This window comes from Gastrolobium bilobum, unplaced genomic scaffold (genome assembly GCF_033153095.1).
Source record: "Gastrolobium bilobum isolate Gb01-03AN ecotype WA unplaced genomic scaffold, APGP_CSIRO_Gbil_v1 utg4095, whole genome shotgun sequence".
Lineage (NCBI taxonomy): Eukaryota > Viridiplantae > Streptophyta > Magnoliopsida > Fabales > Fabaceae > Gastrolobium > Gastrolobium bilobum.
In genome coordinates this window covers 17,479-32,473 of record NW_026898132.1, presented here as the reverse complement: position 1 = coordinate 32,473, position 14,995 = coordinate 17,479, and the positions used below count along the sequence as shown (strand labels likewise).

Below are 14,995 nucleotides of genomic sequence, written 5' to 3'. Positions count from 1 at the left end.
ATCTAATCCCTTCAAAACTTCCTCCCAAATAAACTTAGGAGACGTTTGGTACGATGGTTTTTTCTTAATTTTCGAGAAACTGAATTTTTTTAAATTTTAAATTTTCGGATATTATCGTAAACTGGATGTAAAAATCATATTTTTGAAAATTGAGATTATCGGACAAAAAAAAAATTCTCCTCTACCAAACGCCCCATTAGATAATAGAAGTATCATGTAACATGGTAATAGATACAATATATGTGAGATCCACCAATATATATTTTCTTTTTGAAAAAAACAACTTAATAAAAAAATGTGGATGTGCAGGAATGGGAGTCGGGGTCCTGTAGCAGGATAATCGCAAAACCCATAAACTTAGATATTAAAAATACAATTGAAAGAATGTGTCATACACATGCCTGCCAACTAAATGGATTTTTTAATTTTACTAGTTTAACTTGTTTTCATTTTATTTTATTTTATAAACTCATATAGATCAAACTACCTAGTGTGGTAGTAGCACACTATTAAAGTCAAAACTGTCATTTATTTCATTAAAAAATAAATAAAAAATATATCTTAGAATGTTTTATTTTTTCGTCTTATTATAAAAAAATAATATAAAAACAATATGGATCATCTGTCTCCCACTAAAACTTCAGCAATCTTTGATGCCATTTGGTAGCATTTAGAATTACAAACATTTAATTAATCATAAACAAATCAGAAAAATATACCAAACTAAAACCAGAATTACAAGAAATCAAAAAAAAAAAAAAAAAACAAGAACCAAAAAAAAAAAAAATAAGAAGAAGAAGAACATGACATCACACCTGTGTCTGCAATTTTTGTTTCACCCTCCCTATGATCATCCAACGGTCCATTTCCAAACCTTGAACCTCATATCAACCTGGCACTCGGAGTTCGTTGTCGACGCCGTCGCCGGTTTCTTGCCGGCGGGAAGAGTGACGGCGATGCCATCACACAAAACTCTGATTCCAACAGGAGGCGTCTTCAACGGACCCATCTTGGCCTCCACCTTCGTTTCCAAATTCACCTTCAACGTTAACTCATTCTTGCTTTTCAAACTCGCCTTCAGTTGCGTCAGAGCATCGTTCTCCGGTGCCTGCATGCTGTTCTCAACCGAAGCTTTCAGCACCGTCGTGTTCTTCTCCGCGTGCTCGAACGAGGGTATGGCGCCGTCGCCGACGTTGACGTCGCCGGAGAGGATGGAGACGGAGGTGGTTAGGTAAGAGAAGACGATTTTATTGTTGGGGTTTGTTGCGGAAAGGGTGAGGTCGAACTTGGAGTTGAGGGTGGAGGAGGAGGTCAGGTTGAGGTAGGAGAGTTTGAGGGATGTGACGGAGAAGGAAGGACGGTGGGGGTGGTAGAGGAAGTAGACGGCGGTGACGGCGACGCCGAGGAGGAGGAGGAGGAAGAGGAAGATCAGGGTGAGCCAGAAGCAGAGGGTGCAACAGCATCCTCGCTGGCTACGGCGGTGGTTGGGTTGAGGACGGTAGGTGGGGCGGGTGGCGCCGTAGAGCTGAGCTTTTGTGGCAGGGAATGATGGGTTGGCGGCGGCGGCGGCTGCGCCGCCGTTGGCGGTGGACTTGGCCGAAGGGTGGACTCTATCTGTCATGGTTTTTTTTGAGTTTGTGGTGTTTGTGAAAATGTATGAATGAAGAGGAAAGGAAAAAGTGGTGGATGATTAAGAGAAAGGAAAGGTGTTTGATATAGATTTTGTTTTAAGAGAAGTTAAAAGGAAGAAGGTATGTGCATGTGACTATAAGGACTGAGGAGTGTATGGAATAGATATAGAAGTTTAGGAGATTGTTTTGGGTAATTGTGGGGCTTAAGTATGGATTAAAGTAACAAACACGATGGCACAAATGATAAGGAGTTTGTGTAGAGACATATAAGACATGATAGTATAAGCTTATACTATATGTTATGAAATTTTCAGTTGTTTGCTGTTATAGTATAAGCTTATACAACATAATCCCTTAATACATCAAAATTATGTATAACTAAATCCGGCCTAAGGATGAGGGATACATCAAAATTATGTATAACTAAATCCGGCCTAAGGATGAGGAATAAGGTCTGATAAGAGATTGATGTATTAACATCGTTGACCAATGTAATTTTCAAAAATTAATATATTATTTTAATATTAATCTATTAAAATAAAAATTAATTTTTAAAATATTGAATCTTTTTATTTTTAAAAAATTAATTTATATTTTAGACACACTTATCAATAAATTTTTATAAAAATTAATATCATAATATATTTTTTAAAGATATATATAATTCTCAGATGTCTTGTGTTCGAGTTTTGGAATGAAAAAATGATCTTAAAATAGTCATCCTTTCTATAAGATTTTACTATGCTCGAACCGAATTAATTCCAAGGATGAATCCATTGAAGAGATTTTAAAAAAATGTGGATTAAAGTTAAAGAGTTATACTGAAATTTGGAGAAGAGGGAATAGATTGTGAGGGAAATGTGGGTGGTGAGGGGAATGAGAGAGTGTGATGGCAATGTTCCAACCAGCTCTTTGCTAGCTCTCTCTCACGCTGGGCGCGTAAAGAATGCTTTCTGACTCTCTCACTGATTCTTAATTCTCATTAATCACATAATGTTGTTTAAGGTCAACTTGATTTTAATTTACGAAATTAAAAAAATATTAATCTTTGACCGAAGGGAGCAATATCTTTGGTAATTGTAATGATCATATTAAATAACATTGATGTATTCGAGGGAAACATCACATTTTGATCATTAAAGAGCTCAATATAAAAAGAAGTTTTCGTTTCCAAATTACTCGCAGAGGGCAATGACCGCATGGATTAGCTGATCTCATGGAAGACTCATCATAATTAAATTCATCACTTTTCTGTTTATTGCTAGCTCTTTATACAGCATTCATATTTTTTCACCTGAAATATAAAACAAGATAACAATACAGATTTTTGTAAATATAAAATTTGCAGTGCGATTAGTCAATTATGACGGACGACAAATATTTTGTTTTTTTTCCTCCGGATATCACACGGGTAATTCACTAGTTATGTATATAACATAAGAGATGCTACCTCATGTGATATGAGAAAAGAGAAGTTCAAAAATAGAAAAATATCAGGTTATTGGACCATCCAATAGTATTATTCATGGAAATTGATCCTCTCATGTGTAATTTAACATGATCATATCATGTGAGAGGATTTTAACCATTAATAATTAAATCAACGGTGATGATTGTGTATCCTTATATTTTTTCTCTTTCCTCCTTTATCACCATTAATTCATTCATGTATGGTTATGATTGCCCCACATAACATGATCATGTTAATTAACACATGAAAAAATTCATTCACATTATTCATGGGTATTTTTTCACAACATATTAATCATTTCCTGAAGAATGTCCTCTACACACATAAATAGAAGTTGAGTTGTTTTCTCAAAGAAACGTGAATATTAAGTTTAGCTGGATGACGATGTATATTCCTCAATAGATAAAATCTGTAAAATTAAACACACTTGGTTTGTCTCTCTCATATTTATAAACCACAGATATAGTAAGTAATAACTCCCTACATATTATCTGTCTTTCAAATCAAGAGACAAAAAATAGAAAAACAAAAATGACAAAAAGAACTTAATTGATGTCACTTAGGATGTGCATGTCAACCTTCTCAGAATCAATTCTTTTTTAATTTCTGTTTCCGAGAACAAAAATAGATAGAAAACTCATTTGATAAAACTGGTTTTTTTTTTTGTTCTCGGGATGAACCGATTTAATTTTTGTGCTGGGAAACAGAAAAATGAATCAAAAAATTTATGTTTTTTTATTCCCTGGCACAAAATGAGAAACACTTGTCTCTCTTAATTACCCTCCACCACTACCATCATCACCATCATCATCCCGACACGACCACCACTATCATTGTCGTCGTACCACTAATGTCATTGTCACCACCACCACGATTCCACCGCACCATCGCCACATCACCACCACCATGCCACCATTACCACGACACCACCATCGCCAATATTGCTGCAGCCACTGCCATCACCACCACCACCATCATGCCACTGCCACTAACCACCACCACCATCGTCGCAACCACTGTTGTCTCCACCACCACCATCGTCGCCATCACCACCACCATCACCACAACCACTATCGTCACCACCACCACCATGCCATTACCGCCGCCGCCACCACTACCATTACCACCGTCACCATTGCCACCACCACCACTATGCCACCGCCATCACCGCCACCAACCACCACCACCATCGTCGCAGCCATTGTCGTCACCACTACCACCACCATCATAGCAGCCACTGTGTCTCCACACCACCATGTCATTACCACCACCACTGCCGTCACCACTATCACCATAGCCACTGTCGTCACCACCACCATCATGCCATTATCGCTGCCACCACTACCACCATCATCGCAGCCACTGTCGTCACCACCACCACAATTATCACCGCCACTACCACCGCCACCATTGCCACCACCATCACCAACTACTACCACCATCGTTGCAGTTACTGTTATCTCCAGCACCACTGTGTCATTACCACTATCGCCGCCGTCGACACCACCATCGCCGTAGCCACTTTTGTCACCACTACCACCATGCCACTACCACCATTGTCACAGCCATTGTCATCACCACCACCACCATCGCCACCATTACCACTGTCACCAACTACCACCATCGTCGTCGCAACCACTGCTATCTCCACCTCCACCATGTCATTACCACCACCACCACTGCCATTGCCGCAGCCACTGCCCACCACCACCATCGCCACCACTGTAGCCGCCGCCTGGCCACCACGACTTCCACCACACCACCACCACTACCATCGCCACTATTACCACCATCATGTCGCCATTGTCGCCGCTACCACCACACCATATGGAAAAGAAAATGAATCTAAATTTTTTTTATGCCTAATAGGATTATATTTTATTAATTATTTGTTATGTTATCAAACGCAATTCTCATTCTCGGAATAAAAATAGAATATGTTATCAAACACATTTTTTTTCTCAAAAAACTGTTCCAAGACATAGAAATATAAAAGAATTGTTTCTTTTCAGAAACAGTGCCAGGGAACAGAATAGTTGTCATGCACACTCTTAGTGTTAGAGAAATAGAAAACTATTAACGTAATCTCACTTAATAACTTAAGTTGTTGGGTTGAATTAGTTCTTTACATGGTATTAGAATCTTGGTGTCACGGGTTCGATACTCACTACCCCATATTTAATTAATAATTAATTAAGTATTGTGGAGTTTCTTAGAACAAGTAAGTGGGTATGTGCATCTTTTGAGTTGAATTGGTTCTTTATACTTAGCTAACATAGACCGAGCAAGTGGGCAGAGAACCTGTGTTCTACTCCCACCAAATATAAGGAGGGGCGAGAAGCTTTAATTGTAACTAAACTTCGACTCAGAATTAGATTCATAATCAGCTCAAAGAATTAAAGTTTGTGAAGATATTGGAAATAACTCATCTTAAAAAAGTAATTAGGGTCGTTATAAAAAAAATGAGAAAAAAATGTTGATTCTATATGAAGAGAATTTGAATGGGCAATTGAATAATGAGGTAGGATCCTTTGACACCAGTGTCAAATTTGAAATTTGACACCTCATCTAAGATCCGTTAGATAAAAAAAGATCAATGATGTTGTTGGGTATAGCTCATACTTCTCACGGGTTTGGATTGGATCGGTTTTCATCAACCCATCCAAAAACCGATCCAATCCAATTAAAATTTGCGGTTTTTTTTCGGTTTCTGATTTTTCGATTTTCGGTTATCGATTTTTCGGTTCGGTTTTCGCGGTTTGAATCGGTTGATGAACACCCCTACCTGTGACGGATTGGGGTTTCGCGATTTGGGTTTTTTCTGTGCATAAAGAAAACTGCGAAATTGATCTGGAGAGGATGTCGACTGGCCAATCACGGGTCGAGGTTGAAAAGTTCGGAGGAAAAGGGTTCGAGTTATGGAAGTTGAATATGGAGGTTCTGCTCGTTGACAGGGACGTGTGGCACGTGATCGAAGATGATAAGCCATCGGTACATACGAAACTTGTCGGTGATGAAACGTCAGGTGAAGTCGAGTCGAAGGAGTTGAAGGCGTGGACCAGAGACGATCGAAAGGCGTGTAGCATGATCTGGTTATGCCTGGCAGATAACGTTCTGGTGAATGTAACTTCTGAGAAGACAGCGAAGGATCTCTGGACGAAGCTAGGAGGTCTCTATCAGAGCAAGTCACTCGTGAACAAGTTGTTCCTGCGAAGGAGGCTGTACAATCTGCGGATGAGCGAATGTGATTCTTTCTCTGCTCATTTAAATGAATTTAATACTATTTTTGCACAACTTTCGTCTATAGACAATAACCTGGATGAGGAAGACAAAGCTTGCACCTTGTTGTGTTCATTGCCCAACTCTTGGGAGCACATCATTGTGTCAATTGGTACTGGTGTTAATAAACTGTCGTTTGAGACGGTTGTTGCTGCCTTATTGTCTGAGGAGATGAGAATGGTAGGTTCTGAAGGTACCAGTAATGAGGCTCTGGTTGCTAGAGGGAGGAGTGGTGACAGATCAAAGTCTGGTCACAGAGGAAGATCGAGGGGACGGTCAAAGTCCCGTGATAAATTTGATAAATCTGAAATGAGGTGCTGGAGGTGCAAACAGGTTGGACATCTGAGAAGGAATTGCAGAAGTAAAAGCGTAGGTCCTGAGAAGCGGGATGATTCAAAACCTTATGCTTCGGGTACAAAGAAGGATGATGATGATAGTACAGGGGACCTGTACATGGCGTTTGACAGTCATAGTGACTGTAATGGCTGAATTATTGACACTGGAGCATCGTTTCATATGACACCTCATAGGGAATGGTTCTGCACCTATGAATCATATTCTGGCGGTACATTTAGAATGGGAGATGACACAACTCATGCAATTGTGGGGCGTGGGAAGGTAAAGCTGAAGATGAGTGACGGGACAATCAAGAATCTGCCGGGTGTGATGCATATTCTGGGGCTTACCAGAAATCTAATCTCTGTTGGTAGTATGGCAGATGCTGGTATTAATTTTAGCAGTGACAAGTATTCTTGCAAGCTGACTCGAGGAGCTTTGGTTATTGCAAGAGGAGAGAGTCATGGTAAATTGTGGAAACTGCTGGGTAGCACAGTATTCAGTGGTGAAAGCTATGTTTCAGAACAGGCGGAGGAGGACACTGCTATGTTATGGCATAGGAGGCTGGGGCATATTGGAGGAAAAGGTCTAGAGACTCTAACATCAAAGAAGCTGGTGGATGGAATTCTGAGCTGCTCTATGGGGTTTGGATTTTGCGAGCATTGCCTGCAAGGGAAGCAAAATCGGGTATCTTTTGATTCCATAGGAGGAAGAGCTGAGGGGATTCTGGACCTGATACACAGCGACGTGTTTGGCCCCACACCTGTAGCAACACATGGAAAATCAAAGTATTATGTTTCTTTTACTGATGATTTTTCAAGACATGTGTGGTTATATTTCTTGCGTAGCAAGGATGAAGTGTTCGATAAATTTCGCGAGTTCAAGGCTTTGGTGGAAAATCAGTTTGATCGAAAAATCAAGGTGCTGAGAACTGACAATGGAGGGGAGTTCTGTTCAACAAAATTTGACCAGTTTTGTGCGAGCAATGGGATTGTAAGACAGAAGACTACGCCCTACTCACCTCAACAGAATGGGGTGGCAGAGAGGTTGAATCGATCTCTCATGGAGAAAGCACGGAGTCTGCTAAGCGGTGCAAGCTTGGCAGCTGAGTTTTGGGCGGAGGCAGTGGCTACTGCTTGTTATCTGAAGAACAGATCTCCTACATCGGCCTTGAAGGAGAAGACTCCGTATGAAGCACTGTTTGGAAAAAGGCCAGACGTATCTCATGTCAGAGTGTTTGGCTGTGAAGCATATATGCATGTACCCAAGGAGAAAATAAGCAAGCTTGACAGTAAATCTGAAAAGTGTATCTTTATGGGGTATAAGGATGGCGTCAAAGGTTATAAGTTGTGGAATCCGGATACTAGAAGTGTAACTTATAGTAGAGACGTTGTATTCAGAGAATCTAAGTTGAATCAAATTTTTCCTGAAGCTCCTGAAAAGTCACAAACGGTGGAGTTGGATGTGGGTTTGAAAGAGGATACAGTAAACTCACAAGTTGAATTGGAAAATTTGAATTCTGAAGCTGCTGAATATAACGAGGTAGAAGATGAATTTTCTGAAACCGAGGCTGAGGTTGAAGCACCAGTGCTGAGGATATCCACGAGGGAAAGAAGACCATTTGAGAGGTATACACTTGAAAATTATATCCTGTGTGCTAGTGATGATGTTTGTGCATTTAGTATTACATGTGATGATCCGAGCACTGTAAAACATGTGAGGAGCTCGGAGGATGCCAAACAGTGGGAGGAAGCTATGAAAGAAGAGATGAAATCTCTGATGAAAAATTAAACTTGGAGTTTGGTGAATCTACCTGCAGACCGAAAAACAATTAGTTGCAAGTGGGTGTTCAAGAAGAAAGTTGGTGGCAATGGGGAGATTGAGCGCTACAAGGCTCCATTGGTTGCAAAGGGATATTCACAGACAGAAAGGGTTGATTATTGTGAGGTATTTTCACCTGTTGCAAAGTTAAATTCCATAAGACTGGTTTTGTCTGTAGCAGCTGCATATGACCTAGAGGTGGAGCAGCTGGATGTGAAGACGGCTTTCCTTCATGGTGATTTGGAGGAGGTCATTTTCATGAAGCAACCAGAGGGGTTCATTGCAAGAGGCAAAGAAGAGCTAGTCTGCAAGCTGAATAAATCTCTGTATGGCCTGAAGCAGTCCCCGAGGATGTGGTACATGAAGTTCGACACTTATGCGGTGAAGCTTGGCTTTGACCTTTGTGATGCTGATCACTATGTTTATGTGAAAAGGTTAGAAGGTGACTTTGTTATTCTAACTTTGTATGTTGACGACATGTTACTCGTTGGAAACAGTTTGAAGATGATCAGCACAATTAAAGGACTGCTAGCAAAGCAGTTTGAAATGAAAGATCTAGGCGCTGCAAATGTGATCTTGGGTATGCAGATTAAGAGGGAGCGTGACAAAGGAAGATTATGGTTAAGTCAACGGAAGTATATAGAAGATGTCCTGAAGAAATTCAAGATGACTAACTGCAAGCCTGTGTTGACTCCCATGTCTACTGGTTCTAAGTTATCAGCTGACCAGTGTCCCAAGATTGAAGAATAAAAAGAGGAGATGGCGTCAGTTCCTTATGCTAGTGCAATAGGGGGTCTGATGTATGCCATGATTTGTACTCGACCTGATATTGCTCAAGTAGTGGGAGTATTGAGCAGGTATATGTCCAAGCCAGGAAATGAGCATTGGACGGCTGTGAAGCGTGTGTTCCGTTATCTTTGTGGTACGTCTGACCTTGGGTTATGCTATGAAGGCGTGAAGGGCTCAAGGGGACAGACATTGTTAGAACTGAGATGCTTTGTGGATGCTGATTGGGGAGGTGACATTGATAGTAGAAGGTCTACAAGTGGATATGTTGTCCCATCCTTCGGCGGAGCTATCAGTTGGATGAGTAAGAGGCGGAGCACTATTGCTTTATTTACTACAGAGGCTAAGTACATGGCCTTGACACATGCTGTTAAGGAGGCTATTTAGTTATGGAGGTTGTGCAAAGAGCTTGGCTTTGCACAAGGAGAGATTATCATTGGGTGTGACAGTCAGAGCGCCATTTTCTTGGCTAAGAACCCAGGTTTCCATGCGAGGACCAAGCATATCGGCATACAGTACCACTTCATCAGAGAGAAGATTGAAGACAAGGTTGTATTGCTGGAGAAGGTTGACACAAAGGTCAACAATGCTGATTTTCTGACAAAGGCAGTGACTTTAGAGAAGTTTGAATGGTGTACAGCTGCATTGGGATTGAAGAAACATGCGAAGCATTCACCAAGTGGGAGAATGTTGGGTATGGCTCATACTTCGCATGCTGATGAGGGCCCTAATTATCGGGGTCAGCAGAAAGGCAACTGAGGTTCCACTCCCAAGTGAGCGGGCGGGGATCCGGGGGGCAGCGCCCCCATGCCCGTAGAGACTAGGTACTGTTGTGGGCCTTTGTTTTATTATAATTTTCTTAGCAGTTTGGGCTTAGGCCCATGAATAGCTGCTGTTAGGGTTTTGTAATCCTATTTATATTTTCCTTGTAAACCGAGAGTCTTGTAACGAGTGGCGGTGAGGTGAATATAGTACAGACAAGCTGGACGTAGTCTAAATTGGGTGAACCGGGGTAAATCGTTGTGTCTATTCTCTCTCTCTTTTTTTCTTTTCCGTTTTCGATTTGTGTGTTGTCGATTTCCAACATATGTCACATGCTTACAAATCAGAGTCGTTGATCTTTATTGATCTAACAGATCTTAGACAATGTGTCAAATTTCAAATTTGACACTAGTGTCAAAGAATCCTACCACATGAATAATATATCTAGCACAAAATAAATTATGAGGGATAAAGTTTCTTTCGCATCATATATATGTGTATGGGTGTATTTAGTATTAATGTTGAATTACGTGAGTGTTAGGTGCTAATTAATTAGCTGGCATTCCGCAAACATACAGAATTACAGATACATACTACCTACTTGGAGCAGTGCCCTTACTGTAGGTAATTTTATACGAATTAGAATAAAGGATTTAAATTGTTGTTCAAAAAATAATAATAATAAAGGATTGAAATTTGAAACTCCAAAACAACGCGCCTGCATGAGAGTGAACTTATTCCATTCCTCAGCCATTGGTTTACAGAAGCGATGTTAAGTGCCACCACACTTCCCCTATAATCTGCTATATGAACTCGATGAAACTAAAGCAAGCGATTAATCATGAAGCAAATGGCAGTGACATCTCAATTGTAACCATGCATCTTCGATTACCTCAACTTCAAGACTTGTTTTGTCATCACGATATCATTATTTGATGGCACACATTTATTAGACTTCCTCATCAGGACCATGGCCTATGATAATTAGTGTATTACCATATCATTACTCAATCTAGAAATACAGAAAAAAGGTCAAATAAGACACCCTCCCCCCAAAACAAGGTCAGCAGTCCCATTGAAAATTAATTAAGTTGCAACCACTACTTCTTTAGAATCATATTAATTAAATAATCATATATAAACACAATGAAAGTCAAGTATGAAGTAATAATTCAGCTAATGGCAAATTGATTCATTACCTTCTTTATTGCTATTTTAAGTCACTGAAATTGATTCCATACCTTCCGTTGCTTATTTTACTTTTCTACCTGATCCTTGTGGCATGTCGTTTGCTCATTTTTTCAAGGGTTTAGTGTGTGTCATTTAAAATTACACAAGTTGTATCTTTTTAGTGACTTACACAAAGTATGGTCGGTTCGGTCATACTTTGTGTAAATCTGAAAAGTTGCTCTCTTTTTTCACTTTACACATCAACAATGTGACTTGAGAGAGAAAAAAAAAACAATTTTTCATATTTACACAAAGTATGACCAGTCATAATTTGTGTAAATCATATAAAAGAACACAACTCATGTCTTTTCTTTTTTATATGATCTTGTGTCCTTTTAAATTATACTTTTTTTTCTCTTTTTTTAATTAATTTATCAGTAAGTGATTTAATTGACCTCTTTACATACGAGCTCTTTTCACAATTTAGGCTTTTTGTTTCCATTTTGAATATTAGGGATAGAGAATAAGATAATATTTGAATTATGTAAACAGTTTTTGTTTTTTATATGTTAATTTCGTAGTTATTTATTAATTTTGTATTTACTTGTCTATATATAAATGTCTCTTTAATAATAAAAATAAGAGTAAATGCCTTTTCAAGTCCCTAACAAAAATTACGGTTCCTACTTTAATCCTTTACAAAAAATAATTAGTCTCGAAATTCCTAAGAAATTCAAAGTGGACCTATTTAGTTAAAATCGTAGTCCTTCACAAATTCAAAAAAAAACTCATATTAGTCCCTCAAAAGAACTAAAATTGGTCCACTTTGAATTTCGTAGAAACCAGACGACTAATTTTTTTTTATAAGTGACTAAAGTGAGGAGCGAATTTTTTATTAGGGAACAAAAATAATATTTACTCTAAAAATAATTTGATTATGTCAAATTTTCATTATTGAATTTCACAAAATTGTTCAGCTACATCATTTTCTTTAGAATTTTTCTCCCCATTTTCTCAAAGCTCAAATCCATGAACGATTTTTAAGTTTTCAAATAAACGGAAAAAAAAAAATTAAAATGATAAGGATTTTAGAATTATCAACAATTGCACCCTTGGAACGAGTTAAAACTATTTTTATTATAAATAGCATTATTCTGTATCAAATCGATGCGACAGGAATTTGATAATAACAAGTAACAACAACAAAGAAAGGAAGTTCTTGAGTCTATTTCAGTTGTGTCAATTAAATAAAGTGACATTTCTTCATCAAAACTCTAACTTCCATGTTCACTAGGAGTTTGCAAATATCAACTTGTTAAGCTTTGCTAGGATCTACCCAGAAAGATCATTAGAGAGTAGATATGCCCCCAAAATTATTTATTTATTTATTTAAAAAAAAAAATAAGCTAAACTAACTATGTGGTCATTATAGGAAATGGATCCCCTGCAGTTTGAAAAACAAGTGTAGGGTGTGCAGTTGGTGATCTCACCATTCAAACAAATTCTTCATTCTTTTATGGCCAAATATTAAAACTAAATTAAGGGTGAGATCGATCCCTTGCAACTTTTATTTTTAGATTGGAGTGGATCTTGATACGTTACCACTTACCATATTACCAATATGGAAAAAGTGTTTGTCCTTTTAAATGATATAACTTATATCGTTTCACTCTTACAAATAAGTGGGACCTACACCTTTTTTTTTTGTCCACCCTCTCGGAACACTGACCAAAATGTTACTGTTCATCAAGTTTTTTATCCAAATGCTACGCGAACAATGTTATTTTCCAATATGCCATGTGGGCAAGTTTGCTGGGCACTGTAGCGAACTCGATTTGCTGATGTGTCACGTTTCTAGTAGACACCAGTACCAAGTTCGCTACTTAGGGTGGCGAACTTGGTTAGAATGCATAATTTTCATATTTAGCAAGCACCACTATATTAAACATGAATCGATAAATTTTAGTAAATACACTATTTATTAGCTCTTCAACAAAAAATGCAAAACTCATTTTAATATTTTATTATGGGGCATTTGATAGAGGTTTTATTTGTAGATGCCCAGGCAACTTCTACTGGTATTCTCTCTTGACCATGTTTGGTACAAGAGCCAAAAAATTATAACCAGTCAAATTCTTTGCCTAGCATTTTGGTTTCTTTTCAAAATTTGAAGAAATTTACTATTTCAGAAAATCACTTGCGATGTGATATTTTGTTGTTTGACAGAAAACGGAGAAAAGGAGCACGAAATGGAGACAAAAATGTACTGTTGTCATCAGTCTCTTTCCTTTATTTGAGATTCAAAAATTAAAGGGTTACTTTTATAATTTTAACCTATTTTTTCATCAATATTTTATCTTCAACCAAACATAGACTTAGAAAACTTAATTAATTTTTCGGGTAACATTTCGCCTTACCAAAACAACTTTTTTTCAACTTTACCAGCAAATTTACTTTCCCACCATTTTCCCAGTAATTGTATTTACCTAATTAAAAAAATTCTCCTCTATCAAATGCCTCTTAAGAAAAAAAATTCATATTAGTCTTTTTTGCGAGAGTAATATGGGTGGGTCTTCTTTGAATTTTAAAAATACCATAATTTCAAAGGACTGAAATTTTAAAGAGATCATAAATTGACTTTTTTTAAGGGATTAAAATAGATTTCATAATTTTAATTTGTTGAAGATCCAAAAAGGTAAATTCAAATAAAAACCCGGAATCTTCAAACTCTTCGGGGGGCGTTTGGTAGAGGAGAAATTTTTTTTTATCCGGGAATCACGATTTCCAGGAATATGATGAGAAAATGAGTTTTCTGGGAATGTTATCAAAAAGTTGTTTGGTAGACTAACATATTCCTGGAAATATTGGGTTAATTTGCTTGATACTATGTTTAGTTGTATTAAATTTTCCTTTTCCATAGAAATCCTAGAATACCACCTTTTGAATGGTATTCTTGGATGGTTTTTTCAAAAAAATTTACACACAAAATAAAATCTCGGAAAAATCAGATTCCCGAAAAAATTTTAAAAAACTTGTACCAAACATAGGTAAATAAGATTACCACTTTCAATTTCTCAAGAATCCTAACAAAGTCCTTCTGCCAAACGGCCCCTCAACGGCAAATGGGAATATCATAAATTTTCTTTTCTTTTTGCCACTTGATAGCTCAAGTTAGATTTGTAGTCTGTAAAAATTCAAATAGAGGTCACAAAAAAAAAATTAAAAAAAATAGAGGTGGTAGGTTTTATTTATAATATACTATAGAAACTCACTGCATCGGATGCACATGTTTTTAAGTTTTATTTAAGTTAAAACATCAGTGTAGCGAAGTCATTCGATATCAAATGGCATTACTCTTCTTCTTATTTATATAGTTGTCAAATTGTATTACTCTATGTAGCATCTAGTTTTATATTATATCATGATATGTGTATGGAAAAAATACCTTTCAAGAGTTTTCGGCTTCGCACTTTGACACCTGACTTGAGAATTGAGATTAGTCTCTTATTTATCAAAGTAAGGATATTCTACGAAACCAAAAATCTAAAAATAGTCTTAATAAAACTAATAATATCAAAATCATTAGATTTTTTTAAAAGTTATGTAGTTCAAATAGAAAAAAAGAGCAACAAATATACATATATATATATATATATATATATATATATATATATATATATTTATTATTTGTCATGTCATTTGACCGCCATGTCATCTAAAGCTACGTCATTTTAAATAT

General features: G+C 37.5%; 1 protein-coding gene across 1 annotated transcript; it reads right to left on the bottom strand.

Moving 5' to 3' along the window:
• Positions 1–825: 825 nt before the first annotated feature.
• Positions 826–1,828, bottom strand: LOC133313057 (NDR1/HIN1-like protein 2). Its single transcript, XM_061514366.1, has one exon. It carries the CDS (start codon positions 1,619–1,621, stop codon positions 851–853), a length of 771 nt encoding a protein of 256 aa, XP_061370350.1. The 5' UTR covers positions 1,622–1,828; the 3' UTR covers positions 826–850.
• Between the last annotated feature and the right edge of the window lie 13,167 nt (positions 1,829–14,995).

Coding starts and splice junctions, on each gene's coding strand:
- LOC133313057 (XM_061514366.1), bottom strand. CDS start 1,621: ATGACAGATAGAGTCCACCCTTCGGCCAAGTCCACCGCCAACGGCGGC.